Here is a 27,082-nt window from a genome sequence, read left to right on the forward strand (position 1 = left end):
ATTATTAAATTTCTAATTTTAAAATAAGTTAAGACTAGTTTATATTCTATATTTTAATTAATATTTATTGTATATAATTCTATTTATTAAGGATAATTATAATTTTTAATTAAAATATAAAAATCTATATATTACTAAATAGAAAATCCTAATTAATTTACTATAGATAGGAAGCCCTACTATCAAAACACCAATATTTAAGTTTTCACCCCTTCTGGATTAGAGGGAGCAAGACCGCTGACTAAACAAAAGGAGCGGACGTGGATGCATTACCACGCACTTTCCATGCCGGGTGCACGCGGGAACACCAAACCTGGGCCAATGGGGGGGCGGAAGGCCAACCTCGACCCCAGAGATCCCATATACTAGGGTGTAAGATACCCTTGTTTATCCGCTAAAAAGGGAGGTGCAAGATATATCAGAACTTCTGGTTAAGTGCATTGCCGTTTCTCAACGCAGCCAAAATAAACTGTTATGGCTGTACTGAAGCCCACAAAGACAGTACAGGGATTGAATATCTGACCCCCTTACGAAGAGGTTTAACGGATTTCAACTTAAGGAAACGATGAAATTGTCATCAAACTTCCAACGCGCTTTGCTGTTCAAAAATGGTATAGGTAGGACTGAAAAGATTAGCTAGCCAAGAGACCCTTCTCCACATCGAGCGTAGGTCCGTGCATTTCCTATTACCTTGGAAGCCTGTCTCGTCCAGAAACTATGTCAACCAGCGAGTACTTGACGGGCACTACTATCTCCGCTCCATCCGGAGCGATCGGACTAGACACGAGAACCCGAATCTTCAATCCGCATGCTCATCTACGTCTAGTGTCTCTGTACGGAAGAAAGAGATACAATTAAACCTAAGATCAACTTGAGTATTTGCTTCCTTTTCTCACGCTGAATCTATACACGAATAAGAAAGGTTTCGAGCGTCCTAGAGCATTCCTCAATCTTGAAAATGTTTGGCATGAAGTCTACCGAAGCTACGCCACGTGGCCGTATCGTCAAAGTTGGTATCATAGGGTCGGTTGGAATGATTAACACTTCCCAGTCAGAAGGCGTGCTAATTGTTTGTAGGTGTGGTATGATCACGCAAGTCGTCCATGTGCCCTCTCTGAACTCCTTGTCCCATCTATTTCAGGTTACATACCTTTGCGATGCCTCTGAGGAAGCTATGAGACATAGTCAGCTCAAAGTCGCAGGTAACTCGAGGCCTAAGTCTACCCGAAATGTCGAAGAACTTTGCAATGCGCCGGAAGTGGAACTAGTATTGATAGCAAATAATCATGCTTTCCACGCATCCGACGCAGTACTCGCGCTGCAAGCAAAGAAATACGTCTTTATCGAGAAGCCAATAGCTCTAACTTTGCAAGATACGGACCGTATTATAGCTGCGGACAAGGCGGCAGGTGGCTCCAGAGTATTTATTGGTTACATGAGGAGATACGCTGCAGCTTTTGTCGACGCAGTCAAAGAGGTTGGAACAATCGGACAAATACGTTATGCTCGTGTCCGAGATATTATCGGACCAAATTCTGTCTTCGTGGAGCAATCTGGAACGTATCCAAGGATATTTAACGATTATCGCGAGGCGGATTCCGAAACGCTACGTACAAAAACACTTGACGACATAGAGCAAGCCCTTCAAACGGAGCTTGGAATCACCGTCACAAAGGAGACGAATATAATGTGGGAGATGCTCTCTATCCTCGGTTCACATGATCTGAGTGCCATGCGGGAGATTATGGGTATGCCCAAAGGTGTTGTAGGATTCTCACCTTGTGTCACTATCGGGTCCCCATTTTGGAGGTGAAATTTACTTAGAGACAAACACTGTCTTGGCTAGGCTAACGATGACAGTGCAATTTTCCAATACCCTAACTTCGCGGTTGCATACGAGTCCGGTGTCGATCAGGTCGCAAGATTCGACGCCTCGATAGAGATTTTTGGTGACGCAAAGACCGTGAAGATGTGCATCGATTCCCCATTTATCAAAGGTTTACCGACAACAATGGTGGTTAAGGAGACTTTACCAGACGGGTCGTATAGGGAATCCACTACGCGGCGGACATACGAGGATCCTTTCATGCTCCAGCTAAAAGAGGTATACCAATGGGTCGCAGAGGGGAAGATGCCAAAAACTACCCCGTCTGATGCTAGACAGGACCTCGAGATCTTGGGGATGCTTATGAAAGCTGCGACGGCATGAAAAACTTAGCGTTATAGCCAGATATCAAGAGTGTCCTAAGTATTAATCCTAACCCCTACTAGTGGACATTAGACAACATAATTACAAGGAAGAGCAGCGATTGCAGGGAAATTGGCTTAGTACTCTCTTCAGAATTGAAGAGGCTCAGTGTCAAAAATATCTAGTATGCACCAGGGTTCTTGTAGCTCCTCTGCTGAATGAAGAAACATCCGACAATGAGTAAGTATAAGGCAGTTAAGATTAAGACAAGACGTTTCGTGGCAGGCCAGGGATTGGAAAGAGCAGCTAGTGGTACTGTTCAAGATCGTGAGCAACGATGGCTTCGTCAATGCTACTAAAGAGACCCGCAACAGCAGTTCATTACCGGGTATTGGGAAACTTGAGAGGGCGTCGGTATAGCTTGGAGATCTTGCTAACCGTCTAAAGTAGTGTGTAAATTGGAACCAGACTTCTTACCGTCATGAATGTTCGATCCTGCGTTCTCCTAGCAGCACTTTGGCCATCAGGATAGCTTTTATTGGCTAGTTCGTGTGCTGCCGTCACCAATCAGTCTCTGCCTGGTGGTTCCACATTACCCACGCGTTATCGCCCAAGTTGCTTAGCATTCAAAGCACCATACTCTTGCTCTTACCCACCCATCCCGGTCAAATCTCCTTTTATCTCAGGGTTTAGTGAATCGCTGCATAATGAAAACACACCAAAATCTTCTCGTATAAATATATATGTATCTATATTTCTCTTTTCATAAAGAAGGTCTGGTAAAATCGATACAAAGCAAGGGGAATTATGCTCAGACCCCCAAACATCAGGCCCCCAAGCCCATACTCAGGCCCCCCAATCGACCCGCTCTAAGAATCATGCGGCCGACCATAGCTACTACTTATTATGTGGAAGCCCTCTCCCAGGGTTCTTCCTAAGCTCACGTCAGCTTTATGTTTTTTGGAGCCCCAATGTACGCCCTCCAACGTTTACTCTACGGATTCCCCGAGCCGGCTCCGCACAAACGCACCAAGCCCGTCGAGGTGCTTTGCTTGGGCTTGCCACGCACCGGAACCGAGTCGTTAAGCGTGGCCTTGCGAACTCTGGGCCTGCAGACATATCATGGCTGGGACTTGGTCTTCGAGCCAGATGGCAGCAAGCTGCAACTCTGTGCTGAGCTAGTGCGGCGGAAATACAAAGGGGCTCGCGATGGCGACGTGCACATTAGTAGCGCGGAGTTCGACATTCTCGTCGGTGATAGTCAAGCGGTGGTTGACTCATTGTGTATTTTATTTGCTCCCGAGCTGCTCGCCGCCTACCCAGACGCCAAGGTGGTCCTCAACGTGCGTCCCGATTCCAACGCCTGGTACCGGAGCATCAATAAAACTATCATCGAAGAGGCCGATCAATCATGGGTGATGTGGGCGATGCAGTGGTTCTCCGCAGAGTTTCATTGGCTGTACAGTCTTTACTTAAGAGATGGATATCCCGGCATCTTTCACAGCGGCACCACCAAAGACGGTATCCAGCGCAACGCAAAGTGGGTGTATCGCGACCACTGCAATATGGTCCGGGGGATGGTGGCTAAGGATAATTTGCTTGAGTGGTCCGTCGAGGATGGCTGGGAGCCGCTTTGCAAGGTATGACTTGGAATAATCTGGATTTTTCTCAAAACGATAGCTAACGATAGAAATAGTTTCTCGACAAGCCTGTTCCGAACGAGCCCTTTCCCCGGACCAATAATCCCGGCGATTACGCCGAGCGCGCAAATAAACTCATCAAAAAGCGCTCCGTGCAATGTCTGCGCAACGTGACTCTCACCGCCCTGACTCTGGGCGGGATCACCACTGCTGTTGTGATATGGTGGCAGGGACGGATCCCGAAGGTGACGAGGCTGGGTGACCTCCTTCTAAAATGACCTAGAATCAATATATGCAATGGATTTTCAATTAGAGAGTTTGAATTATGTCGATTTGAACCACTCCACACTCAGGCTCAACAGAAAACGTTGACCTTGTTTTTTAGTCTTCGTTTAGGAATGCGAAATTGCCGTGCAAGGACGAAGGTGGTAACGGGATTCCAAAAGGCGTCTCTCATCCAGCGTGAATAAGCTGGAACAGCAAGCGAATTTGTTAGTATATTTACAGGTCATATGAAACGACCGAAGATCCTTATATGGTACTGGAAGGAAAGACTACTTAATCACGGATTGTTACGGTGTGATTAATAGTGCAGTGATTGCTCAGTGCACAATCCACGTTGCGTAATATGTGTATGTTGTTCATCTGGCCTGGGGGATTTTGAACAGTTCTTGACTCAGATATTAACACATTTCTATTGTTTGTAGTGCCGTAAGGAGTGGGACTAGCCGATGGGTTGATCTGGGGGGTTGCAGTAGATATCCAGAGGAAATGCTTATGCAGATAATGTATGCTGCCTTCATCGTTTTCTTTTTTTCGTTCACTAGTAGGCAATATCGCTGGTGTAGTTTACAAGAACTTATATCCTTAGCGCCCCGCTAGCAAGGCACTTTCTCCCCGCGAAGCAAACGTAATCGTTCAAATGTCACATCAACCACACGTACAGATTAAGAAGGTGAGAGGAGATGATATTTCCTTCCTAGTCATCTACTTCGATCAACGTCCGTTCGCCTGAAGAGCAGTGTACTTTTGCTAAGAGTCGTAGGACTTTAGACTGTTGGCTGTACGTATCCTGGGTAATATCTAACTTTCAATCCAAATGGTAATAGCTGTGTGGACAATCGTGTGAAAGGTATGGAGTATACCGCACTCAATACGAGATCTGAGGTGGCACTGTGGGTTACTGTGTTCCATCGATGGAGGCTGCGGCCTTGGCTATGCCGATCAGTGTCTAGATGATATTATCACCTAAATTACTCATTATAACAAGAATTTAAATGACTGCTTGTCAGTTAAACTATGTGATATTTCCCACTTGCCATAGGATAGTAGTGCTTAATATCGCCATAGTGGCATTTCGCTGATATTCTAACAAGAGCCGCAGTTGAAAGGCAGTACAGTCTTCTAGATATATGGGAGGCAGATCACAAGTGTAGATCGGTCAGCTTTGTGTGACTCCTCAACTCTTAGGTAGTATGGTTAGAAGATCATCCGCCAAGTCTAGATCACATCTGATCTAGGTTCAAAGACCGTTGTTAATATTTACCAATAAATTGTAGTTCTCGTTGATTTATGAGGTATTCGAGGTGAAACAATTCACTTCTCTTGGGCCGTAGCTCAGAATTTGAGATATAAAGTCTTCTCAGCACTACCCGAAAGCTTCGACAAAATCACACTGCGACCTGTGTCAATCACAAAGCCGACGGTGTTATCTCCGATCACGTAGCCTCCAATTGTCACTGTAACCCAGCCTGGCGAGTCAGTCTGCGCTCAAAAAGGAAAATTCTGGAGGAGGTAGGATGTCTGTTAGGTACCATTACCAATGCCAATGTCTGAGGGGAGCGACAGCGTGGTTAAGGGGCCGCTGGACGGCTGAAAATCCAAAGCTTGACACAGACTCGTGGCAGGAGAAGTAGTCATGATGTATATCCAAGTAGCTTTAACAATACTTTGGTTTGAACTATAACATCGAGAATACATTGGGGGTGCTTGGCATATGAGAGCAAAAGTAAATGAGAGGTCGGAGTTGAAATACAGTGACGAAAGGAACACAGAAGAAGCAATGGAGCAAAGAAAACCACTTTGCTGGCTTCTCTTCTGGCTTACAAAAGCAGCTTCCCCTCACCCGCCCTTTCTTTTTCTGTTCTTTGTCTTTTCCCCATTTCTTTTATGGCCCCTTCTCAAAACAAAGTCTCCTCTTTGTTCTTTTACCCATCGCCAAGTTTACCCTCAAGTAGTCGATCACATGGATTAAGACAAACCTCGGCCATGAAGAAACGGCTTGTAACCACACAACAATGGACACAAGTCCTCAAGACCTAGTTAGTCCAATGTTATTATTCATCATGCAAAACAAAGTGCTACAGGAACAGCACAGCGCTTACTGATCAGTGACAGGGGTAGACTGCTATCGTTTGGTACCTTCTTAGCCAACTGACAACAGCAGGGTCTTTCCTCCAAGTCGAGATCAAGAATTTCTTGGGTTTGAACTATCTGCGCCTTGATCCTTCTATCTAGTAGTTTGATCGCTGGTTCACTCTACGACCATAGATATCTACAACCATTGGCGGTACTGAGCAGCTTTATCGACATTTACACCCGGTACACAGCCTGTCAACTAGGTAAGGATACGTAGGCGAATCAGTAGAGGATAAACCTCGAACCCATGATAGCAGAATCTAATACTGAGATTAATTCTTGTTCTGTTATACTCGTCTAATGCAAAGGCAGAATCCCCTAGTCAATGCCTGAGGGGAAATATAACAAGGCTATATAGTGCATGGTTTTGTCTGGAGTACTGTTAGATATCCGTAGGTAATTATTCTACCCCGGCAGGTTTTATCTAGCCAGAAAGAAACAGTACAATGCTGCCCAATCCACTAGCGAATCCAGTCTGCAATACGTATATCTCCATTATACTTTTTTCTATTCTTTAGCTGATACGGGTTTAGCACCAGTACCGCCCTATCTTCAATCCTTCCCCTGAACGCCTGCGAAGGCCTCCGAAGGCCTCTGATTGGACTTACTATTAGTGCGTGGCTTGTGCAGTGTATAACTAACCTTGGAAGGGGTTCAAATTTTTCCATCAATTTTTGACGTGGGCTAGCAGGAATAGGCCCAGAAATACCTAGGTCTATTGTTCCATGGATCTGGTTGTTAGACTGAGTACCCTCACTAGACCGACAATGGATAGAGGAGAATATCTACAGTTGTTCTAGAAATTTGGGCTCATATAGGAGTGTATATTCCATTTATTTATGTCACTACGGCAGCACGAGCGAAAAGATTAATTAATCCTGTAAGAGGGTCCCACGGATTATGGAATTATAAAATTGAGGTTTCCATATAAATGTTCTAATATATGTAACTATAATACAATACAAACAATTCTAATAATAATACAGCCACTATAAGAAAGATCTATGGGACCGAATCTCCCCCCACCGCCGGTCGCCTTCAATCCAAGGAGCAGGATTCCACTGATGTGCGATCGCGGACTTTATTTAGGAGCGACTTTGTATTTTTTGTGGAGATCTTGGACAGCCGTGTCGACCTGAGTCATAAACTTCTCGATTTCGGAAGTTTTGATGTCCTTAAGGTCTCGGAATTCGAACAAAGGCACATTGCGAGTCCCTTGGTACATCTTCTCCGTCTTGGATCCAAGGCCTCCAATTGAACCGTCAATAGTTTTGTCAAAGGCAGTAAGCAAGTCTTTCTTGGCGGCAATGCCTTCAATCCAGGCCTTGACGGTCAGGGTGGCGTCAGGAGACTTGGAAGCCGTATTTTTGAACGTGAGGCCGGCAAACTCCTTATTCGGCACTGGAGCCTTGGCCGTCCCGGTACAGAATTTCTTGTCAAGCCTGCAATCTGTCAGTTGGGCAAACGGAGCAAGAGGAGATGTGACATTACTTACGCAAGCTTGCCAGCTGACACCTTGTAGCATGCGAGCTTCTCAAAAAGAGGCAAAAGAGGAATCCCCTTGAGCTTTGACTCGACTTGGTTGTAGAGTGTCACAAAATCATTTCGAGGCATAAAGGGCGTGCGCAGCTTAGGACTCTCGTCTGGCTTAAGTGGTTTGCCGTCCAAGGATTTCGCATATGATAAGACCAAGGAGCAGAATGCAAGCACGTCATCAGAAAGCGCGGCCGGCTTAATTTCTTTGACAGGGGTGAAGTATTGCTTTGTAACGAGGATAAAATAGTCTGTTCTAAGCATAATCCCGTTGAGAACGTGGGCCTTGTTGTTCTTATGCATCTGCATAATGCTGTACAGTGCCTCAAGGGGCATTGGCGCAGTGACCTGAGGGTCCCACGGCACAATGTCTGGTTTATCTTTGCTGGTTGGGCTAGTAATTTTCCATGGGTTGCACTTGTTATTCGTAATCTGAACCTCAGTCTGCGGTTTTTGCCAAGGGTACCATTTTATCTGGCGACGCGGATTAATAGGACAGAAGTTAGGATGGGGCTTCATGCAATTCTTACCAGATCGTCTGCTGCTGCTTTTCCAGCCTTTGCAAGCTCTCCAGTCCCGACTTTGATTTTTTGGCCGTCAAAAATGAACTCGGCGTTGAGTTTTCCGGGGTCAACCCCCGTGTCGGCCGTCAATAACCAGTTTGTGCCCTGACGTTTGTCAACCACTGCTTTCTTTGCCGCGTTGGTGTCGTCCATCGAACAGCCTGGGTGTGCAAATTTGAAGAATGGACTCTCCAACTCGACACCGATGCCTGCCGATCCATCGGCAGTAGGCCCGTCACGGTACACCATGATATCGTCCACATGCTCCGTTGTACTGCGGGCGATGCTGGCTGCCGACGCCGTCAGGAAAACGGGTAACATGTAAGGGAGTATATGCATGGTGGGCAGGTTACTCCGTTATGGAATATGATCTGCTAAGCAATGGCAATGGAAAATAATGAGAGACTTTGCACTGAGCTGATTTCCTCCAGCATCAACGGGACCGGTCTGGCTTTTATGGACATCGCCTGGGCGAAGCACCGGTTCCCAGGTATACAATATGTTGACAAAATACACCAAGGATTTTCTTCAAGATCTACGGTCGGATGCAAGTCGGGTCCGAACTGCAAAGAAGCAGCGGCATATGCAGATTGACACATGTCCCAGACCGGCAGGATCGACTGACAATTTGGGGGCCGTTTAAGATCGATCTCCTTGCGTGGAATCTGGATGCGTATTCGGAGGATACTTATACTCCGCGGGACCGCAGCTGGTGTGTTGGTGGGTCCTATCCCACACGCTAAAATCCCCCCAGCCCCTTACTAAGGTAGTATTCTGCAGCTTTTGTTTGCAGTAGGCAAATACTGTCAGGTGACTCTGGTAGTGATTCTTCCGCGCCGCTCGGTGTTTGATAGTGTTTCGTCGGATGGTCAAAGGGAATTTCGCCTCGCGCCTGTGGTCATTTCCATCCAAATCCTAGCACTGCCATGGCTGTGTTCACGCAGTTGCCAAATGAGCTCCTCGAAAATATTATCCTACACTCCTTGCCGGAGGGGTTTGAGAGCTTGGCCCTAACCTGCAAGCATCTGTATGCACTCTGTACTCCGCATGTTAAGCACCACAATCGACTACGCTGGCATTTCGAGAAGTTTGAGTACGGCAAGACAGATCTAATGGTCCAGCATAAGCTGTCCTTGCTCAGCCTTCCCTACACAGCCTGCTCTGCCTTTAATTTGATTGCACGCATCGCGGTCGAGCCGACAGTAGCCCACTACATTGGAGAGGCAGATTTTGAGAAAGACGGTCAATTCACCACGGGCATATTCCGCACATTTGCCACCGATGCCAGTCGTGATAAAGCTGTGACCAAACTGCTAGCTGAGTCTTCATACTTACGGGAAGCAGGCCTTGAATGGCAGGAATACTACGCAGCCATTGAAGATGATCTTGACGCCGCCCGCTATTCACAACATGCTGCGGCTTTTGTTTTGACACTCCTACCCAATCTTAAGGTTCTCAAGTTACCAAGAGAGTGGAAACCAGTTGCTGCAACTAACAAGCTTCTCGAAGTTATTATGCGCCGATCAAGGCGGGCACCTATCCCTCACCGCAAGCCGAGCATGGCCCAAGTCACAAGATTCGAGGTATCAGCCTCGCGTGATGTTGATAAAAGTTTTCATCTAGATTGGGCAACTTGTTTCCTCACCTTGCCGTACGTTCGGTCCTTCTGGGGTCTCGGATGCGTAGGCACAGGCGACGGATATGGGGCCATCACGTCTGCATATCTGCCCAATGGCTTCCAAGCACTTGAAGCAGTTCACTTTATGAGCGCTTCTATTGATGACAAGGCCATAGCGGGCTTTCTAAAACATACCCCAAACCTCAAGACATTGAGATACTCGCATACCACAAACAACAACGGTGGCCTTGAGGATTGGGATCTCTGCCGATTTGTTACAGCAATCGAGCGCGAGACCGGGAGCCACCTCGTGGAGCTTTCTATCTCGATTGATGAAATGCGCGGCTCAATTACTCCGGGCAAAGTGTCAATGCGCGGGTTTTGTCGGCTGGAAAAGCTTGAGCTTCCCCTCGAAATCACAACCTGCACTCTCCACGCATCAGGAGAACACCAATCAAACTATTTCGATCTATTTCTGGGTGACCTCATACCTGCTTCGGTATCTCGGCTGTCCTTGATCTCACACGGAATGGACGGCTGGGAGAAGGCCCTCAGTATGCTGTTCCGTGACTTTGCCGCCAGGAAGGTTTCTCAGGTGCCTGCTCTTAAAGAAATCTACCTATCCTGGCCGATCGATGTGGATGATTTGGACGAAAAGCAGTATGCCACGCTAGCTGTGGAGACTCAGAAGGCAGGCGTGGTCTTAGATATCATGTCGGACCCTTTCACTTGGGATGGGGAAGAGTGATGAATCCAGAGTAAAAAGGGTATAACTAACCTATCGGTGCTGCTTGCAGAATAGTTTCTTCGGAGACTAAGCACTGGAGCCTTTCAGTATATGGGAAAGCGAGTCTCTCCACGTGTAAGCGCACCTAACGAGCCTTTTACTATCATTGGGCACATCTACCCGCGCCGTCTACGAGATGGCAAGTCCAACCAGAACGGTAGATTATGAATAACTTTAACAATTTTGTTTGTCACATACGACCATTATGTAGGGGAAAAGGGGGCATCCCGTCCGCTCAGTCGCACTTAAACAACACGCGGTTGGGGTAGTAGTACTACTATACACAGTATAGCTTTGGGGGAAAAAAAGCACATCCCCAACCCCCCGTGTAAAGAAGCCAGCCCGAAGCTACTACTCCTCATAAACCCCCCTCCCCCTTCAAAGCATTGACGGCCTCAGCAACCCACTCCTGACACCGTTTCAACGGCTCCCGCTGATACAACCTCCTTGCCCCGTGAAACTGCTTCTTGGGCACTGGCATGCCCTCACAAATCCCCAAGACGCACCTGTACTCTGCAATCGCTACCACACCTAGCTTCTTCTTGCTATAGAACCCTGGTATATCCTCTGGTAGCTGCTCAGTCCGGTGCTCGAAGTTCATGCCTTCCTTCATGTTGCCTTTGACGTGGTAGATGTGGCCGGTGGAAGAGCCGTTCTCGTGAGTCTCGACGAAGAGGGCGTGGTGGTCACGCGGGAGGCCGCTTTTGACAATAAGATAGATTGTACAGATTATTATTTCTTGTTTTCTTCCTTTTTTTATTTTTATTTTTATTTTTTTTTTTTTGTTGTTGTGGTTGTTGTTGTTGTCTCACCGTGTAAATTATTTCTGGACTCGCAGTGTGAGCTTTTGTAGGGATTTATAGAGTTGATCGGATGGAAGGGCGCCTTCCGGTCCCGAAGGCTCGGCCCGGTGGGGGGTAGGGTGGGGCCAACTGACCAACCTGGCATTTTATTGCCTGGTTGTCGATGTCAACGGGGACCAGTACCCCATAAATCCTACAAGGTATAACTCTATGCATGGGCAGCTTCGTGGACCACTTATGGTTTGCGTTGTCCATTAGTCCTCCCAATTGTCATTTTCCTTCGCGTACCTAACACCTGTGAACTCAAGAACCCACGCGGGAACGTAAGCAGTCTTCACTACATACCAACATGTGAGTTCACTGCTTGATCGGTATTTACATATGGCTGTGTATCCATTCATCCTCCGCTAGCTCCTTAGCCGAACTACGCTTGCTGGGTTCCCACTGCAGCATTTTACGCATGAAATGTAAGAACATCTCTCGCTCCAATTTCCCCTCCAGAGTAGTTTACCTTTTCTCAAGCGGGACTGGATCCGTCAATAAGTCCGGAGTGAGGAAAGCACCTGTAGTAGCGTTAGTCAGCTCCGACACCAAATTTCACCAGCTAGTGCACTTACCATCACTTGAAAAGAATTTATCTCGTAGCTCCGCTTGAGCAAGAAGGCTGGAGGGAGGAGGCCCCAGAAGATTTATCAGCTCGGCCAGGTGTGCCCGACTTCGGTATCTCTCAAATGTGGGGTCTTGGCCCGTAAACAAGGAACCGAACATGATATTATCGGCCTTCATATCTAATAGGGAAAGAAGCGAGAATTATAAAAGCCGGAGAGACATGCTGGGCTACAAACCAGTATGTGCGATCTGGCACTCTGTATGGAGATAATCCAAGGCTAGAAACAGGCGATGAAGAACCACTGCGATGACTGCTGAGGGTAGCCTCTCAACTGGATTTCGGCGTAAGAACGCTAAAACACTCTTCCATAATGGGGGATGCACGAGACAACGATGCTTGTCTTGAGGTCCATCGATGTAAAATGTATCGAGTAATGTTTTTATGACGTCACGACCGGGATGGTTGGTTGACGCTTCTTCCATATGTCTATACATATTGAGCTCGTTGTCCACCTGTTGACCCATAGAAGAAGCCTGGATGAATATTTTGAGCATAATATAACGACGGTTACTATAAGGGCCGTGTATAAGTATCCCAGATATGCCATATTCATCAAAATCATGAGGGTTCCCACTCCATGTCCCGTGCAAGCCACGCAGTTGAAGTGGATCCAAATCCCAATTTGTCGATGACTTGATACCGGTTCTTGATGACTTCGCCTATTCCAGTTGGATAATACTGTGAGGCGGTATAATATGGAAGAGTCTCCTCTTCAATCTTGTACCATTCAGGTATCCAACGAAGTCAGTGGTGGAGAAATTCAGTGGTTTTCATCTCGGCCGAAGCTGCGGCAAAGATCGCAGAAGCGACGAGAACATGACCTAAGGAAAGGGTGGTAGATTTGCTGTGTGGTAATTTGTGGAGAGAAAAGATAGTAGAATAATCTCATGTAGACTTGCGCATGCTATGTTCTGGTCGCTAAAAGAAGTCGCCAGGGGTGAAGGACGCCGTTGATCAAGTCAGGTGATCTCGCACCATCCCAAAATATATATCAGAACGGGTCTGGCAGGATACACGTAGACAACAAAAGGAGTATTCGACAACTATCAGGCAAAATACCCGACAAACGCGGTTTCTTGGAGGCATTGTCTACAGTCATTACGCTTTGTTGCAAACTCCAGCATGAGTGCCACGATTAAACTGGGTTATACAAGTCTGGGTTTCATGTATCTGGTTAAGAATTGGGGGATCTGATTCAAATTGCGAGAGCTAGGGACGGTATCCGACACTGAGGATGATATATAGATTGTCGGTAATTGAGATAAATAAGATGCTAGTCTTTGTCCACCCCCTCAGGGTAAACATCAGGGAGGGACCCCAAGGACCAGAAGTCTAAGGCTCCTCGCAGCCGATCCAACCATGGGATCCGTACTGACCGACAATTGAAAATAGAAGGGGTCGGCAGCAAGCTAGATGATTACCTCCCAGTGCATCGTGATGTTTGATTAGCTTTCTCTGGGAACACGGTAACGCATGATCTGTGCAACACCTGTCTCTTGCAATAGCGACGCTACTCACGGTCGAAATACTCCTCAAATCAGTGATTTACCACTTTCATGTGAACCGATACCTCTCACGCGATTCTCACTAACATTCAAAACGGTTATTCTTGAATATCTAAGGTACCAGGAGGCTTGTTGGCATTGACCTCAGCCACAAGTTTACGCCAGAGCCTAGGCCTGAGGTGAGCCTTGAGCCACTCTAAATCCTCCGGGGTCTCTCTCATATGATCCATCTCAGATGCCAAAAGATTCTCCTCACAGTGAAGCCTTTGTTTTTACAAGCTTGCGTATCGGAAGCTTTTCATACTTTGTTCAGTTCATATAATCAAAAGGAACGTCTTCTCTAAGTTTGGTCTGGATCTTGAGGTCTTTGGCTAACTGTGGTAGTGATTTTCTGCGCGGCTGGTGTTAGCCACAAAGGCTATTGAGTTAAACAGAACCTTACAGAGATTCTCCCGTCCACTCGTAGGAGAGTACAGGCACATCGTCATCATTTTCAGATTTCCCATAATCCACTAGGAAGAAGCAACGTTGGTTGTTGAAGGCAAATTGGTCATTGTATGCGGCTTAGCGGAATTTTGGAGTGCTGAAATCGCAGATCCAGCGGTGCTGGCATATACGGTTCAATATAAAATATGTGCGCTCAAAGTTGCGGTGACCAGGAACCAAATGGGTCAAGGTTTGGACCAGGATTCGAACTGGTGGCTCCGGGCCTACGGGACTTAGGACGGAGCTCTCAGCCCTGCATTCTGTTCTTTCCATTGTCGTCATGATAGAGAAGGACGGTTATTCGTCGTCAAATCAGGAACGGACGATGGCGCTCATTTAGTTTCAGCTGGTATTATGATGAGCTAGTAACACAACTAGATCAGGCTCATGGATATCTGAAGGCGAGGAGATGAGCTGGACTGTGCGACCGAGGAGCATTGGCTACGGCGCATTCATATTCCGGACACATTAAAGGCCTGGGAGAGTCAAAGCCACAATTAGGTCCTAGTTTGTTCAAATGGGCAGCATATTATGCGCTTTGGCCACGTGGCTTGCATCTAGACAAAGAAAAGGGAGACATTGAATGGCCGGTCTACAAAGAACGATACCTCACTCCATCCACTAGGTGAACTTGGCTCTTATCATTCACTAAGCCTCGGACCGATACAGCCAACTTCATGTAGATTCACGCCAGTAGTACCAGACCTAACGCTGCTGCTCGATACCATTGACAGGAGCCGAACTTCGACAACCTTGGAGGGTTCGAGTTGTAGAGGCTATTATCTTGATGCTGTCAACAGGCAGAGCCCACCGAGAACGACGAGGGAAGAGATAGATATTCTTAGGTTTCAGCAGCTTGACTCTACTGTGATCTCTTGGTGGGATATACCACTGCATGAACGGGGTGCCGCTATTGTATACATATGCGATCCTTGGAATCTGCTATAGCCGACTGCCGGTCGCCTGTAGACAACATCTAAATGCTCTGCCTCTCATGATGGATGCTCGTCAATCATACTGGACAAGAAACTAGGCTGCTCTGCCGTGATGCCGAGGTTCAACAGGCAGGCGATTGACCAGTAGGGGTTTGATTAGTCTTATTATCGGGGAGAGGGCATGACTGGATGCGGTTATGCTGAATATTCCATTACATCTCAGCTCCTGCCACGAATCGTGGAGTACATTGGATATTATGAGCCAGTCTCACGCTAGGATGCGTCAGATCGTACTTATAGCACGATGGAGGGACATATACGGACCACTGGATCCCTGGTCCGAGTTAATATGCCTATCCCTCACATTGCACGCAAGGGTCACACACGCCTGCAGCGGGAAACTAATGCCGGCGTGTCGATCCCATTCCAAGTATTATTACAGCTGCACCCAGTGCGAGCGATGCGGAAGGAATGCGACAAAGTTCGTCCTCTTTCCGGTCCCTGCAGCAGAAAACGGCTCCATGTGACTTTCAAAGATAAGAGGCCCAGACTTCGCCGCAGAGAGCCTTGAAAATAGCACGGCTACAATTGTTTAGTGATGCTGTAAGTACGTAATTGTGCGATGTTATCAGTGGTGTTAATATTAGGGCTACGAAATGGAATCCTCTCTTCGTGCTCCTAGGACAACTCATATCCAGCGGAGCTTCTCTAAAGTGCGTCTAACCAGGGGTGTCGTAAAAGGTCCTCTGCCGAAACCCGATCAGCGGGATTGATCTTCATCATCGCATGCAGAAAGGAGGCAAACTCATCCCGGAGCTCTTGGTCGAGGCCTGGCATAAAGGCTTCCGACGCCAGTCCCGGCGGATCCATTGGTGGCGCGTCCTTGATCCAGCCATCACCATCAAAGAGGTTTTGGACCAGGCTCTCACTGCCTTTCTCCAAAAGCTCATTGGGAAAGGGCCCAAACAAGTCCACAATCTCCGCTAGGTGCTCCTTGAGCTCATAATGACCGTCCGGGGGGACCGACCCGCTGAACATGCGAACCGCCTGAAAGACCTCGAGCACGACAGCCCCTAGGTTCCAGAAATCGGTGCTTGCATCCCACGGCGCCTATATCAGCACTTCGGGTGATCGGAGGGCCACGGGCTGGATCAGACCGCAGAGATGTCGGTCCGTCCAGCTAGAGACGCCCCAGTCTCCCAGGGCAATGTCGAACTCGGCAGCGCGCCTACTGTCAGCTTCGTTGAAGTAGTAGCGGCGTAGAGGTGTTGAGGGCACAACAGAGTACTGTTCCTCGGACCGATCCTGCAGTGGAACCGCAACATCGGCCAGGTAACCGGATTCTATCAAGGAATAGTCCCTGAGCTTGACGAAAATGTTATCTGGTTTGATATCTGATGGAGAATTGGAAGGATATCAGCATAGTGGCACCTGACTAAGCCAGAACACATGGACAGCATCCTCATACCGGTATGAATGACATTATGTTCGTGAGCAAAATCGAGAACCAGCAAGAGCTGGATGGTGAACCTCCGCATCACGGAGTTTGGAAGTCTACTTTCCGCGAACCAGGCGCCGAAGCTCCGTAACGTCTCGCCCATTAGTTCAAAGACAAGGCAGACGTGGGTTCCATTGGGTCCACGATGCTCAAAGTCATCAAGGATATGGCAGACATGATTGTACCCTAGCTGGTGGCGGTCTCCGTGTCGGAGATGGGTCAAGATTTCCCGTTCGAAGATGGGGACTTCCTTGCCTTCGTAGCATTCAGCGCTGAGCACTTTGAGAGCTCGGAACTCATTTTCAGGGCCAGATCTGTGTGTCTGGATTAGCTGTATTGTTTCTGTTCGTGACTTCATATTTATTTACTCACTGTGCCGGCTCTAGGTCTCGCACCAGCCAGACTGTTGAATAGACACCGTATCCAATCTTATTGAGGGCTTTGTACCGGTCTTTGAATACATCGCCGATGTACACGGGGTGAAACCCTCCCGGGCGGTACATCTGCGTGCCTTCCTCGATAGCAGTCTTCGCGTCTTGGGGCATTTTGTAGGCTGATTCGTATCTTATAAGGTTCGTCGTAAATGCGAGTATTGGAAGTTGACACTTCAGTGGGTATCGCATCGGTAACGGCGGCATAAAACAATTACTAATACACCATCACGCAGCAAGGGCCTTGTCCCTGCCGCGGAGGACTTACGAGCCGCTCAGCGAATGGTAGCCCGGGATTTTCTGTGGCATCACGCTGCCAATATCCCCCTTCGCATCGTTTGCCTACGGCTCGCGGAAACAGTCGAAAATCCCTCAAATTGCTGCGCTATACATTGTCGATGCTGATCCAGGTAAGATATATCTGGTGTAGCACTGCCATAGAAGGGGGCTTGATGTGGCATACCTTTTGATTGTTCTACACCAGTGACGAGAGAACAAGGATATTCTCGAGATTGGCTCTACCCTTAACACCCATTCACCTTCCTTGAATCAAAGTGCTACGGGGATACCCAGGCTCTGACCGATGATTCTTCGTGGTTGGATAACCTTTTTACGAGTATACCCAACTCAGAAGACTTCGCCCTATAGCAGTTTCAACTTTCCGACCCGGGATAAAATTATCTCGCAGCCTCTCGGGCATTTGGGTTTGTGATACTGTTGACAATATCGAGCATTCTAGTATATTTGGTTATGTACATTGAGACAGGGATATACAGCTCTCCGCAAGACAGGGAGAATGCTCTTAAGCGACAACCTCCTTGCCGGTTCCGTACTGGATGTTATACACCGGCTCGTCCAGTCGAGCGGTGCTGCCGAGACCGCTGGGACACGAGGGCTGGTTGCTGACAGAGAGGTCGAGGGTGCACACCTCGTCGATGCCATAGTGGCAGACAGGGTCGGCGATGTTGTAGAGCACGTGGTTTTGGGCGACAAAACTGTCGGGCTGGCTAAGACACGAGGAAACAAAGCCCATGCTGTTGGCTGCCGAGAGGGGCAGCTTGCCGTTGTCCATGAGATCGGCGCACTCGCTAGGGTCAACGACCTTGTACGTCATATCAATTGCTCCTCCAGTTTGCGGGTCGTCCTTCGCAGATTTACCGAAGCCGAGGTAGTTCCAAGCGTCGTACGAGATGTCGTACGCGCCGCCAGAGGTGTCAATCTTGAGGATGTTGAGGGAGCGGCCCTTGTAGGTAACCTTGACACAGATGTCGTTGCAGTCGACTGCGCTCGGCCAATAGGCCACACGGTTGGTGTTGATCTTGCAGCCGACAACGCCGACTGAGGACGAGTACTGGTCGTGAGGAGTAACGCCCGCACCTGTGCCCCGGGCGACAACGGGGATGGTGGCAGCAAAGGCCATAGATGCTGAAGCAGCAACAAGTGCAAGTTCACGGAACATGGTGTAGATACACTTGTTATAAAATTGATCTAAAGGAGTGACGTGAACGAAAGGATTCGAGGAGTAATATAAATATGAACACTCAAGAGATAATGTGAATAAAGGATTCAGGAAACGATATGAACAAAAAGATTCAAGAGATAATGTGAACAAAAGGATTCAAGGAACAATATGAACGAAAATATGCAAGAAGTAATGTAAAAAAAAGACTCAAGAGATATTGTGAATAAAAGGACTCAAGGAGTGACGTGAATGAAAAAGTTCAACGAGTGATGTAAACAAAAAGATTCAAGGAGTGTGATTGTACTGCATAAAGGACGAATTCAATATGGGCTGCCATAGCCTCTATTTAACGGCGACCAGCCGTAAGATTGTTGCTGACCCGGAAATTGCATTGGACTCTAGTTGCAGGAAAATTTAGCAATATCCTATCTGACCTAGCCGAAGGAATAGAGGAGCATACCATGCCTGTTGCCTGACAGTAAGCCTGAATAAGAAGGTGGTATGGTGCAGCTCTGACCAATGTCTTGGCAGGGGAGATTTAACATGAGAATAGTCTTGCATATGTGTCAGCAGGTCGATAATAACTAACTATAGACGAGGGTGTCGACATTACCACGTCCAGGCAGCGTTTAGGGCCAATCCGTTCGGCCCGGCCGACAAGGTCGGCAGTTCCCGATGCTTCGGCACGAGCCGAGGGGGATTTCATTTATAAATGAATGGAGAATATGCTTTAGGCATTTTTGGTGGTATAAGGAGTGTGAACAAAGTGCCCAGTGCTTACCGATTACGCTAGTGTTGACTATCTTAACGACACCGATTGAAGTAGAAAAGTGAGGAGGGATGTTTGATAGTCTCGATATATTGAACGACTAGCGGAATATATCAGAGTCAACTACAGGGTTCGCCATAGCTTGAGACTCGAGAGTAGGTTTGGGCAAGTTTGGTTTAATACCACTGACCTACAATGAGGAAGGCCCCAGATCCTTTGACCTGATCCCAGAAGAATCCAGCCCACAATTTACCGTGTCTATACATACCCATTAATGGCACCTGACCGCAGGGGCTCATAAAAACTACCCTATACTGATCAAGGCCGAAGTTAAGGTAAGACAGCCGAGGCACCTCTATCGCACTCCTAAGCTCCCTGAAGAGGATACAATGGTATTTACGATCATGTTACTTGAACATAGAGTAAAGCCTACCGAAGTGGCCATCAGGCTGTGTTCGTGTTTAAAAGTTTAAACCTAGCCAGTCGGGAACTTCGTACGTGTTGTTAGGGCCTTTTACAGTCAGGTTATATGACCGCTTTTGGTCCTTCTTCATGTACCATTACGAGGCTTTCGGGTAAAATCATGGAATGAGAGATAAATGGTTCATTAAATCCAAAGCAGGGTCTGTTTCAAAATACAGCAAGGTTCGTGATAATATCTATAGCTCTAGCTTTGCAGCACTTCAGTACAAAATAAGAATAACTCATCAGTTCATGGGGCCTGCCCGGTTCTGCGCCGGCGGGGCAAGAATAATGTGGGCATTGGTACCTCCATAACCCAGTGATGTTACTCCGATTCGATCGGCAGCATCTAGCTTCAGGGCGCTTGTCAGTGGACGGAATCGGCCGGTGAAGTCGCATGAAGGGTTTGTCTCTCCGAGCTCGCGGAGAGGAGGAACCACCCCGCGAGCCAATGACAGAGATGCCTTGATGACGCTCATCAAGCCAGATGCAGTCTCCGAGTTGCCGCAGTTGCCCTTGTTTGAACCCACATAGACGCGGGAGCCATGTGGTACACTGACGGAGTCAAATGCCTTGCGGAGACCGTCAAGCTCCAGCGCGTCTCCCATGCTAGTACCCGATCCGTGCATCTCGACGTACTTGATTGTCTCTGCCGAGATACCGCTGGACTGGATGGCATGCTCGATGGTGCGAGCTTGACCAGTGCTGGAAGGGACGGTGAAGCCAGCCTTATCTATTGCGCCGTCCGTACCGACGGCATGCCCCTCAATGACGGAGTAAACCGTGTTTCCATCTCGAACAGCCGCATGTAGGGGCTTCACGACCACAGCAGCGACAGCGTCGGATGGAACGGACCCGTCACTACGGCTATCAAAGGGACGGCACTCGCCGCTGGCGGAGAAGACTTGCCCAGGGGATGTAATATAACCTCCTTCCTGAGGGTACACAACCGACGTTCCGCCAATGAGGACAGCCTCGCACTCACCACCACGGAGTGCATTCAAGCCCACATGCAATGCTACAAGAGAGCTGGCGCAGGCAGTATTCAGCGTCACGTTGGGCCCCGTCAGATTGAGCTTGTACGAAGTGAACGTGGATATGTTCTCGTCAAGGAGGGTCCGATACCGCCGCTTGAATGCAGAGCAGGGAGCCGGAGTGTTTGGGTCATGAATGTACGAATTGGCAGCAGCACCAATGAACACTCCGACTTTATTCTCCTCTTTCTTGAACAGTTCGACGCCGGCATCTATCAGCGCTTCAGATGCTACATTAAGGAATATGCGCTTCTATAAAGAGTTTAGTTGAGGTCGTTAACCGACGTAGGGTGGGGATGTATACCTGCGGGTCCAAAGTCTTTGCTTCCTCCTCGGAGAGGCCCCAGTCACCAGGGTTAAAGTCATCTAGGCCATTTATAGTGCCATAGCGGGGAACAAATACTTCATCCGTATCGATGTCGAAGTCGCCATGGGCTGCTGCATTAGGTGCGGTAGTGATTCCATCGCCGCGGTCCATCAAAAGATTCCAGTATTGCTCTACATTGTCCGCGCCAGGGAAGCGGCCAGCCAAGCCAACAACCGCGAACTTCTCATCTAGTCGATTAAATGAGCCGACGGAAGATGTAGGAGTTGAAGTACCGGATGCGCTGGGACTAGGACCCATATCTGTGGACGATGTCGAAGGGGGACTGGATTCGAAGTTGACGAGGCCTGCCAGAAAAGCAGCCTGCTTGGCGATAGTTGTCTGTTGAAAGCAGTCCAGGAGGCGGACACCAGCGCCAGGGAATCGCTCATTAATTCGCTTGTGCAGCTGCACGAGGAGGATACTGTGTCCACCAGCATCAAAGAAATTGACATCTTCCGCGGGGGGCTCGGATAGGCCTAAGACATCGGCCCACATCAGGGATACGATAGACGCCAAAGAAACCCTTACTTGATCAGCATCAAGCTTCCTCTCCTTCACTTTGGTGGTCGGTGTCTTTGGGGTTGTGGGCAGAGAACCAGCTTTGGATACCACGGCTGTAGGAATGCGAACTTTTTCGGCAACCGCGGAATGATCAACTTTGCCATTCGTATTCAGCGGAAGCTCTGCGACGGCATGGATGTTAGTGGGAACAGAGTAAGAGGGCACATCTTCCATCAGCCTCCCGCGGACAATATTGCAATCGACGGTTTCTGGAGTCACGAAGGCAACCAGGGAGCCATCCATGACTTGCACAGACACCAGCATGACTTCCGGACTGTGGTCCAGAATGCTCTTCTCGATCTCATAAAGGTCCATGCGGTAGCCACGGAGCTTGATCTCTCGGTTGTTCATCCGACCACCGATCAATACTTTGCCGTCAGCAGTCAGCGAGCCTCGATCTCCACTGCGATAAAGACGCCCGGTGCGACCGTGGAGCTCAATTGTGCGGAATTTGGTGGCGGTGAGCTCGTCCTGGCCTTTGTATCCCCGAGAAACCTGGGGCCCAAAGATGCAAATCTCGCCCGTTTCCCCAATGGGCAGAGGCACATCTGAGCCTTCGCTGCAGATCACGACATCGGAATTTGGGAACGGCTTGCCGATCACAGAAGGCGACGGACTCTCCGAACTCTCAGGATCTTCGGGGATTGGTTCTGAGGTGACGATCACCCTGCAATCGTACAATAAGAAGTCGCCCTCAGAGACAATATACACAAGAGGGAAAGGGCAACTTACGTGGTTTCAGTTGGTCCATATGCATGTAGGAGGTTCACTTTCCGTCGCCATGCTCGTAACAATCCGGCAGAGGATGCCTCCCCCCCAACGGAGATTAACCTCAGGTTCGGAAGCGGTTTGCTGATTGGAATAGTTGCGAGCACCGATGGGGTGGTATGGAAGAAGTTGATACGGTTCGTGTCCAGGACGTCGGCTAGATAATCGCCAACTAGCAGACTGGGGTGCTCAACGAAGCAAAGAGTAGCACCATAGGTTAGAGTAACCGCCCACTCAAGTATCGATGCATCGAAGGCGAATGAAGCGAACTGGAGAACCCTACTACCAGGGCCAATATGGACCAAGCTGCGAGCTGCACTTACGTAATGCGCCACATTCGCGTGCTCTACCATGATACCCTTGGGCTGTCCTGTAGAACCAGAGGTGAATACCACTGGTAAATAGAAGTCAGCAACCCCGGTTAATTAGTAATAAGAAATGGGCGATATATCCTCACTGTATGCCAAGTCATTATCTGCTGTAGCCTGCCCATTACAATGTGTCAGTGGATAGCTCGCAAGTTCGCCCTCGAATAGAGCATCCAATACAATGACTGATGGAGTCTTGTCAACATGTGAGAGAAGTTCATCAGCCGTGGCAGTGTCGGTGACGAGATAAGCGGGTTCACAAGTACGGAGAATTGACTGCCGGCGACTTGTCGGCAATGCTTTATCGACCACGACGAAACAGCCTCCCGCCTTGAGGATACCGATGATCCATAGTAGAAGTGTAAATCCTCGATCGATGTGCACCGCCACCGTTTCACCCGCTGCGATTCCTTTGTCACACAGATAATGAGCAATCTTGTTCGTTGCCCTATCAAGCTCACCATATGTCATTTGCTGGTTACGTTCAGCACAGGAAAGAGCAACGGCATCTGGCTGAGCGGCAGATCGAGCTTCGATCCACGTATGCACCCTGGATGAGCTGATCGCGTCCACAGCGTCTATCGTAGGTCCGGAAATGATATTCGCAGCAGTATGGGCTTGGAGATAAGGCAGCTCATCAACAGGGAAGTTGGGATTCTCTTGCGATAGTTTGACGGTCTCCATGAATTGCTTCCGCATGGTCTCGATCGCCACGGCGTCAAACACCGCGGGGTTGCTGATAACCTATTCATCGTCAGTCCATGTAGGCTCTCTGCGTAATATATTCAGGCCCACGTACACCCAAATCGACCCCATTCTGGGTCTCAAGGAAACAGAAAAACAGATCCCAAACACCTTCAACTGGGTAGATGGTGCAGTTATCGTCTGCTAGCTTCGGGGAGAAAGTCACGGACACTTTGAAGTCCAGCATCTTGTCACTCATAGTCTCCCTGGCCGTTTCAACAAGAGACACGAAGGGGAACATCTCATGCTTCTTGGCAGTTGATATGGAGCGGCCCATCTCTTTCACTGCATCGACAAAAGTCGCCCGACGCTGTAGAAGTGACGAGACAGGAGTTCTAATTGGCATCTAGTAGTGGGGTTAGCAGCTTGGATGACATACAATTCCTCTAGGATCCTAGCAGCATACCGTATTTGCCATATGTGACACACAGGCTTCGTAGCCTTGTGGTCTCCCACCCAATGCGACTAGAAGAGTGTGGTCGTGGTGCGGAGTGGGTTTGGCGATCCCCGATGTCAGCAGTCCTACTATCGAGAAGGCAATGCGAAACCAAGAGGTTTTATACAAGCTGCTCCAAGCCTTCAACTCCTGATTTGTAAATGAGGCCCAAGTATTCATAACTCGATAATCCTTACTATCGCTAGGCTTTGGTGCCGCCCATTCAAACGGCACAGTATGTGTCAATTGCGACATCCAAAATTCCTGCGCAGCTTTCATAGATTGGCCTCGAAGAAAAGCATCCTGCGTCCCTGATGTCAGCTACCCCAGCGTATGTGAGAATATGAGGTATCTTACTTGCTTCTGCACAAACTGGCCGTAAGTTGGTGAGTTAGGCAAAGCCTCTGTATCCAAGGAACTATTCGGTTTAGGATCAAGCTGCTGCAAGATGCGTTGAGAAAGGTAGCTCATGCTCGACCCATCCACTGCTATGTGGTGGCCCACAATATAAAGATCATAGTGTGTTCGGAGAATGCCATTTTCTGCTGACATTTTCTGCAAGATAACCCATCTGACTGGAAATTCCGTACTCAGATCAAAGCTCCGACGCAGGGTTGAGGATACACAATCTGGGTCCTGGACAATCTCGAATTTCTGGAAAGAGCCGACAGGACTATGAACGGCCATGTAAGACTGGTTGATATCATCTGACCTATGATCAAGATGAAAGGTCGTTCGAAGCATTTCATGTTGTTGGCCAAGAGCATGGATCACTTCTTTGTGTTAGCGACAGTGCTGGAGGGCTGTAGTAAGGATTGGTGGATCGGTAGATACCTTGCAAGATATTGTCGAGCGTCGGGTTGAGCTCTTCCAAGTTGAGAAAGAGCGTCAGATGGTAATGCGAGGCATGGGGCCGACGGAGATAGTCCAGCCACAAAGCTTGCTGAACCTTTGATAAGGCTATGACGGCAGTGAGATCTCCAACCGGCTCCTGACTCCGAAAGTGCTCCCGGCTTGCCGTTATGGCTGGCCCAGTAAGGAAGGGCATGGGTGTGAGGGAAGTCATGATGAAGTAAACTGGGTAGATGAACAGAACTTGTGTTGTCAGTCATGTACTAGTATCCGGTCCAGACGGTCCTAGTATCTGTTGTTTGTTTATCGACTGGCAATGCTCTGGCTACTTATATCCTCGACTTTGCCACATGCGTCGTTGTTCCATGTTCCCGTGGAGCACGACATTGTATGAAATGCTCGTCCAACGACTAGGCCTCAGCTCGTATACAAGGATAGCAGGGATGCTACCTTGCCTGGTAGACAATACTCAGCTTCTAAACATAACACTGCAGGACACTAGCTTCCTCCACAGGGATTAGGACAATCTCTTCTCGTATTCTGCGTTCTGGTATCCCGGGAATAACCGTAATGGTTCCACAATCCAATATATCAATCTCGGTCTGGAGCCCATTCAGAGATGTTCTTCAAACGTGAATGTGTCAGTTCATATGGCACGGTGATATAACAGGGGGGGTAGAATAGAGGGTCTGGCGAGTGGGTACTGTCAGAGTGGGCACGGTGCAACCCTCCCAGTGGCGATTGGCAATGATTATCTTCAGATCGCGCCATTGACATTCGTCAGTGACCTCTGCCGGTACATGTGGACCTCTAAATCCTTTTCCTGGGACGTTTGTGCGGCTGAAGACCAGGCCATTGCCACAGCTGCTATAGCCAGCCCATAGGTAATATTAATCTTCCCTCCTTGGCTGGTGATCTTTGGCTTGTCGTTGATTTGAGCTCTCTTGATACTTACCGCTGTAAAGATTAGGCTAGACGCTCCCTGGAGATGGGAATAGACTGCTCATAGCCAGCATAGCCCATATTGGCTGCATCAATGAACCGTGTGGAGGATAAAATTCCACTGTGAAGGATTGCGCTAAAAGACGAAGATGTGCTTCAATGGTATATTAGGACGCTAGTAAAGTTCGACCGGCTTGGCTCTTAAGCCCTACTGCATGCAAGACTGTTCCTGTCGAAATCAGCCTAACAGACTTTCGTAATACCAGAACTGCCTGGTCCTCCTTCATGGATCATCTTCCCGGAAGGTTTCTGACATGGATGGGTTACTAGACACAGAGCCCCAAGTTGGGCATATAGAGGTCTGGAAGAGGGGAGGAAGGATACAAAGATTGACTCCAACTACAAGGTTGAACATTGTTAGGGGTCATGCAAATGCACCGCGCCGGAGTCATTGGGATCCAAAACATATAGTGTCATCTTTGCTGATGGCACCGGTACGCTGAATATCAGGCAGGTGGCTTGAAACAAGGCATCCTTGGCAGCTGAACGAACTCCAACCTCATCGCAGAACGTGCCGTAGTAGGTGCCTTAGATCTGATGGGCTTTTTCTAGCGTTGAAGGATTTACCCACCATGATTCATGGGAGCGAAGATCAACGGATGGCCCGCCACCCGTGCAATCCAGATGCTTGTTTGAACGAGAGTTGGCACATTCTTTCATACACCCAGTATCTCGATTGGTATCTCCATGGTCATATATATAGGAGGAGGTCATCAGTGTCTCCCTTTGTCTGTCTTGGCCTGTCTGTTCGCTGTTGACAGTTATTATGGTTGCCGTTCATGGAATTCATTGAACGTACAAGGGCAGCGTCCGCAGCCAATCGGAGGAGCTGAGTAGGTTAGTTTTCTCCCTGCTGGCCAAGTGGAGTACCGTTACAATGACATGTCTATGAAAACTTGGCGACTTCGCGGGTCTTGGTCCGTGGTGGAACTGGTTCAGGCAGGGCCCACTGCTGCGTGTAAGCACATGTATCTTCTCTATGTGATTTCCATACCTCTCAGTTGCGTTTCCCGGATGTCGTGCGCTGATTGCAGGGCGTAGATCACTCGTGTAAGCATCGGATTGAGTTTTCATGGTCGTGGATGATCGACTGGTTGTTATTTGGCGCAATGTCCATCCGGCGAGGCCACCAAAATGTTATGTACATACAGCCGCAAAGGTACGAAACAACAAGCGTCCGAG

The 27,082-nt window shown here is 48.5% G+C and overlaps 10 protein-coding genes across 10 annotated transcripts; 3 read left to right on the top strand and 7 right to left on the bottom strand.

The window, feature by feature from the left end:
• Positions 1-958: 958 nt before the first annotated feature.
• BDV37DRAFT_291896 (Gfo/Idh/MocA family protein) lies at positions 959-2,209 on the top strand (the record flags this gene model as incomplete). Its single annotated transcript, XM_032089057.1, has 3 exons — positions 959-1,023; positions 1,078-1,809; positions 1,861-2,209. 3 exons carry the CDS (start codon positions 959-961, stop codon positions 2,207-2,209), a joined length of 1,146 nt encoding a protein of 381 aa, XP_031934899.1.
• Positions 2,210-3,159: 950 nt separating this feature from the next.
• On the top strand, positions 3,160-4,106 carry BDV37DRAFT_291897 (sulfotransferase family protein; the record flags this gene model as incomplete). Its single annotated transcript, XM_032089058.1, has 2 exons — positions 3,160-3,828; positions 3,885-4,106. 2 exons carry the CDS (start codon positions 3,160-3,162, stop codon positions 4,104-4,106), a joined length of 891 nt encoding a protein of 296 aa, XP_031934900.1.
• A 1,339-nt stretch (positions 4,107-5,445) lies between these two features.
• Positions 5,446-5,748, bottom strand: BDV37DRAFT_289285 (uncharacterized protein; the record flags this gene model as incomplete). Its single annotated transcript, XM_032088422.1, has 2 exons — positions 5,446-5,579; positions 5,643-5,748. 2 exons carry the CDS (start codon positions 5,746-5,748, stop codon positions 5,446-5,448), a joined length of 240 nt encoding a protein of 79 aa, XP_031934901.1.
• A 1,509-nt stretch (positions 5,749-7,257) lies between these two features.
• BDV37DRAFT_52947 (uncharacterized protein) lies at positions 7,258-8,507 on the bottom strand. The gene is made up of 2 exons (XM_032090832.1): positions 7,742-8,507; positions 7,258-7,688 (listed from the first exon to the last, which is right to left on the bottom strand). The coding sequence occupies exons 1-2, from the start codon at positions 8,296-8,298 to the stop codon at positions 7,328-7,330; spliced, it is 918 nt and encodes a 305-aa protein (XP_031934902.1). The 5' UTR covers positions 8,299-8,507; the 3' UTR covers positions 7,258-7,327.
• Positions 8,508-9,105: 598 nt separating this feature from the next.
• Positions 9,106-10,907, top strand: BDV37DRAFT_52952 (F-box protein). The gene has a single exon (XM_032090833.1). It carries the CDS (start codon positions 9,269-9,271, stop codon positions 10,706-10,708), a length of 1,440 nt encoding a protein of 479 aa, XP_031934903.1. The 5' UTR covers positions 9,106-9,268; the 3' UTR covers positions 10,709-10,907.
• Positions 10,908-11,105: 198 nt separating this feature from the next.
• On the bottom strand, positions 11,106-12,336 carry BDV37DRAFT_289288 (uncharacterized protein; the record flags this gene model as incomplete). Its single annotated transcript, XM_032088423.1, has 3 exons — positions 11,106-11,448; positions 12,062-12,113; positions 12,168-12,336. The coding sequence occupies 3 exons, from the start codon at positions 12,334-12,336 to the stop codon at positions 11,106-11,108; spliced, it is 564 nt and encodes a 187-aa protein (XP_031934904.1).
• On the bottom strand, positions 11,823-12,825 carry BDV37DRAFT_265333 (uncharacterized protein). Its single transcript, XM_032083771.1, has 2 exons — positions 12,795-12,825; positions 11,823-12,730 (listed from the first exon to the last, which is right to left on the bottom strand). Exons 1-2 carry the CDS (start codon positions 12,797-12,799, stop codon positions 12,388-12,390), a joined length of 348 nt encoding a protein of 115 aa, XP_031934905.1. The 5' UTR covers positions 12,800-12,825; the 3' UTR covers positions 11,823-12,387.
• Positions 12,826-15,854: 3,029 nt separating this feature from the next.
• Positions 15,855-17,189, bottom strand: BDV37DRAFT_276807 (kinase-like domain-containing protein; the record flags this gene model as incomplete). Its single annotated transcript, XM_032085633.1, has 4 exons — positions 15,855-16,256; positions 16,290-16,540; positions 16,615-16,958; positions 17,017-17,189. 4 exons carry the CDS (start codon positions 17,187-17,189, stop codon positions 15,855-15,857), a joined length of 1,170 nt encoding a protein of 389 aa, XP_031934906.1.
• A 250-nt stretch (positions 17,190-17,439) lies between these two features.
• BDV37DRAFT_52982 (uncharacterized protein) lies at positions 17,440-18,695 on the bottom strand. Its single transcript, XM_032090834.1, has one exon. The coding sequence runs from the start codon at positions 18,532-18,534 to the stop codon at positions 17,878-17,880; it is 657 nt and encodes a 218-aa protein (XP_031934907.1). The 5' UTR covers positions 18,535-18,695; the 3' UTR covers positions 17,440-17,877.
• A 1,318-nt stretch (positions 18,696-20,013) lies between these two features.
• On the bottom strand, positions 20,014-25,112 carry BDV37DRAFT_289291 (uncharacterized protein; the record flags this gene model as incomplete). The annotated part of the gene is made up of 8 exons (XM_032088424.1): positions 20,014-21,054; positions 21,107-22,397; positions 22,463-22,892; positions 22,956-23,610; positions 23,666-23,956; positions 24,017-24,349; positions 24,404-24,819; positions 24,881-25,112. 8 exons carry the CDS (start codon positions 25,110-25,112, stop codon positions 20,014-20,016), a joined length of 4,689 nt encoding a protein of 1,562 aa, XP_031934908.1.
• Between the last annotated feature and the right edge of the window lie 1,970 nt (positions 25,113-27,082).

Source organism: Aspergillus pseudonomiae (assembly GCF_009193645.1).
Source record: "Aspergillus pseudonomiae strain CBS 119388 unplaced genomic scaffold BDV37scaffold_150, whole genome shotgun sequence".
NCBI classification, from domain to species: Eukaryota; Fungi; Ascomycota; class Eurotiomycetes; order Eurotiales; family Aspergillaceae; genus Aspergillus; species Aspergillus pseudonomiae.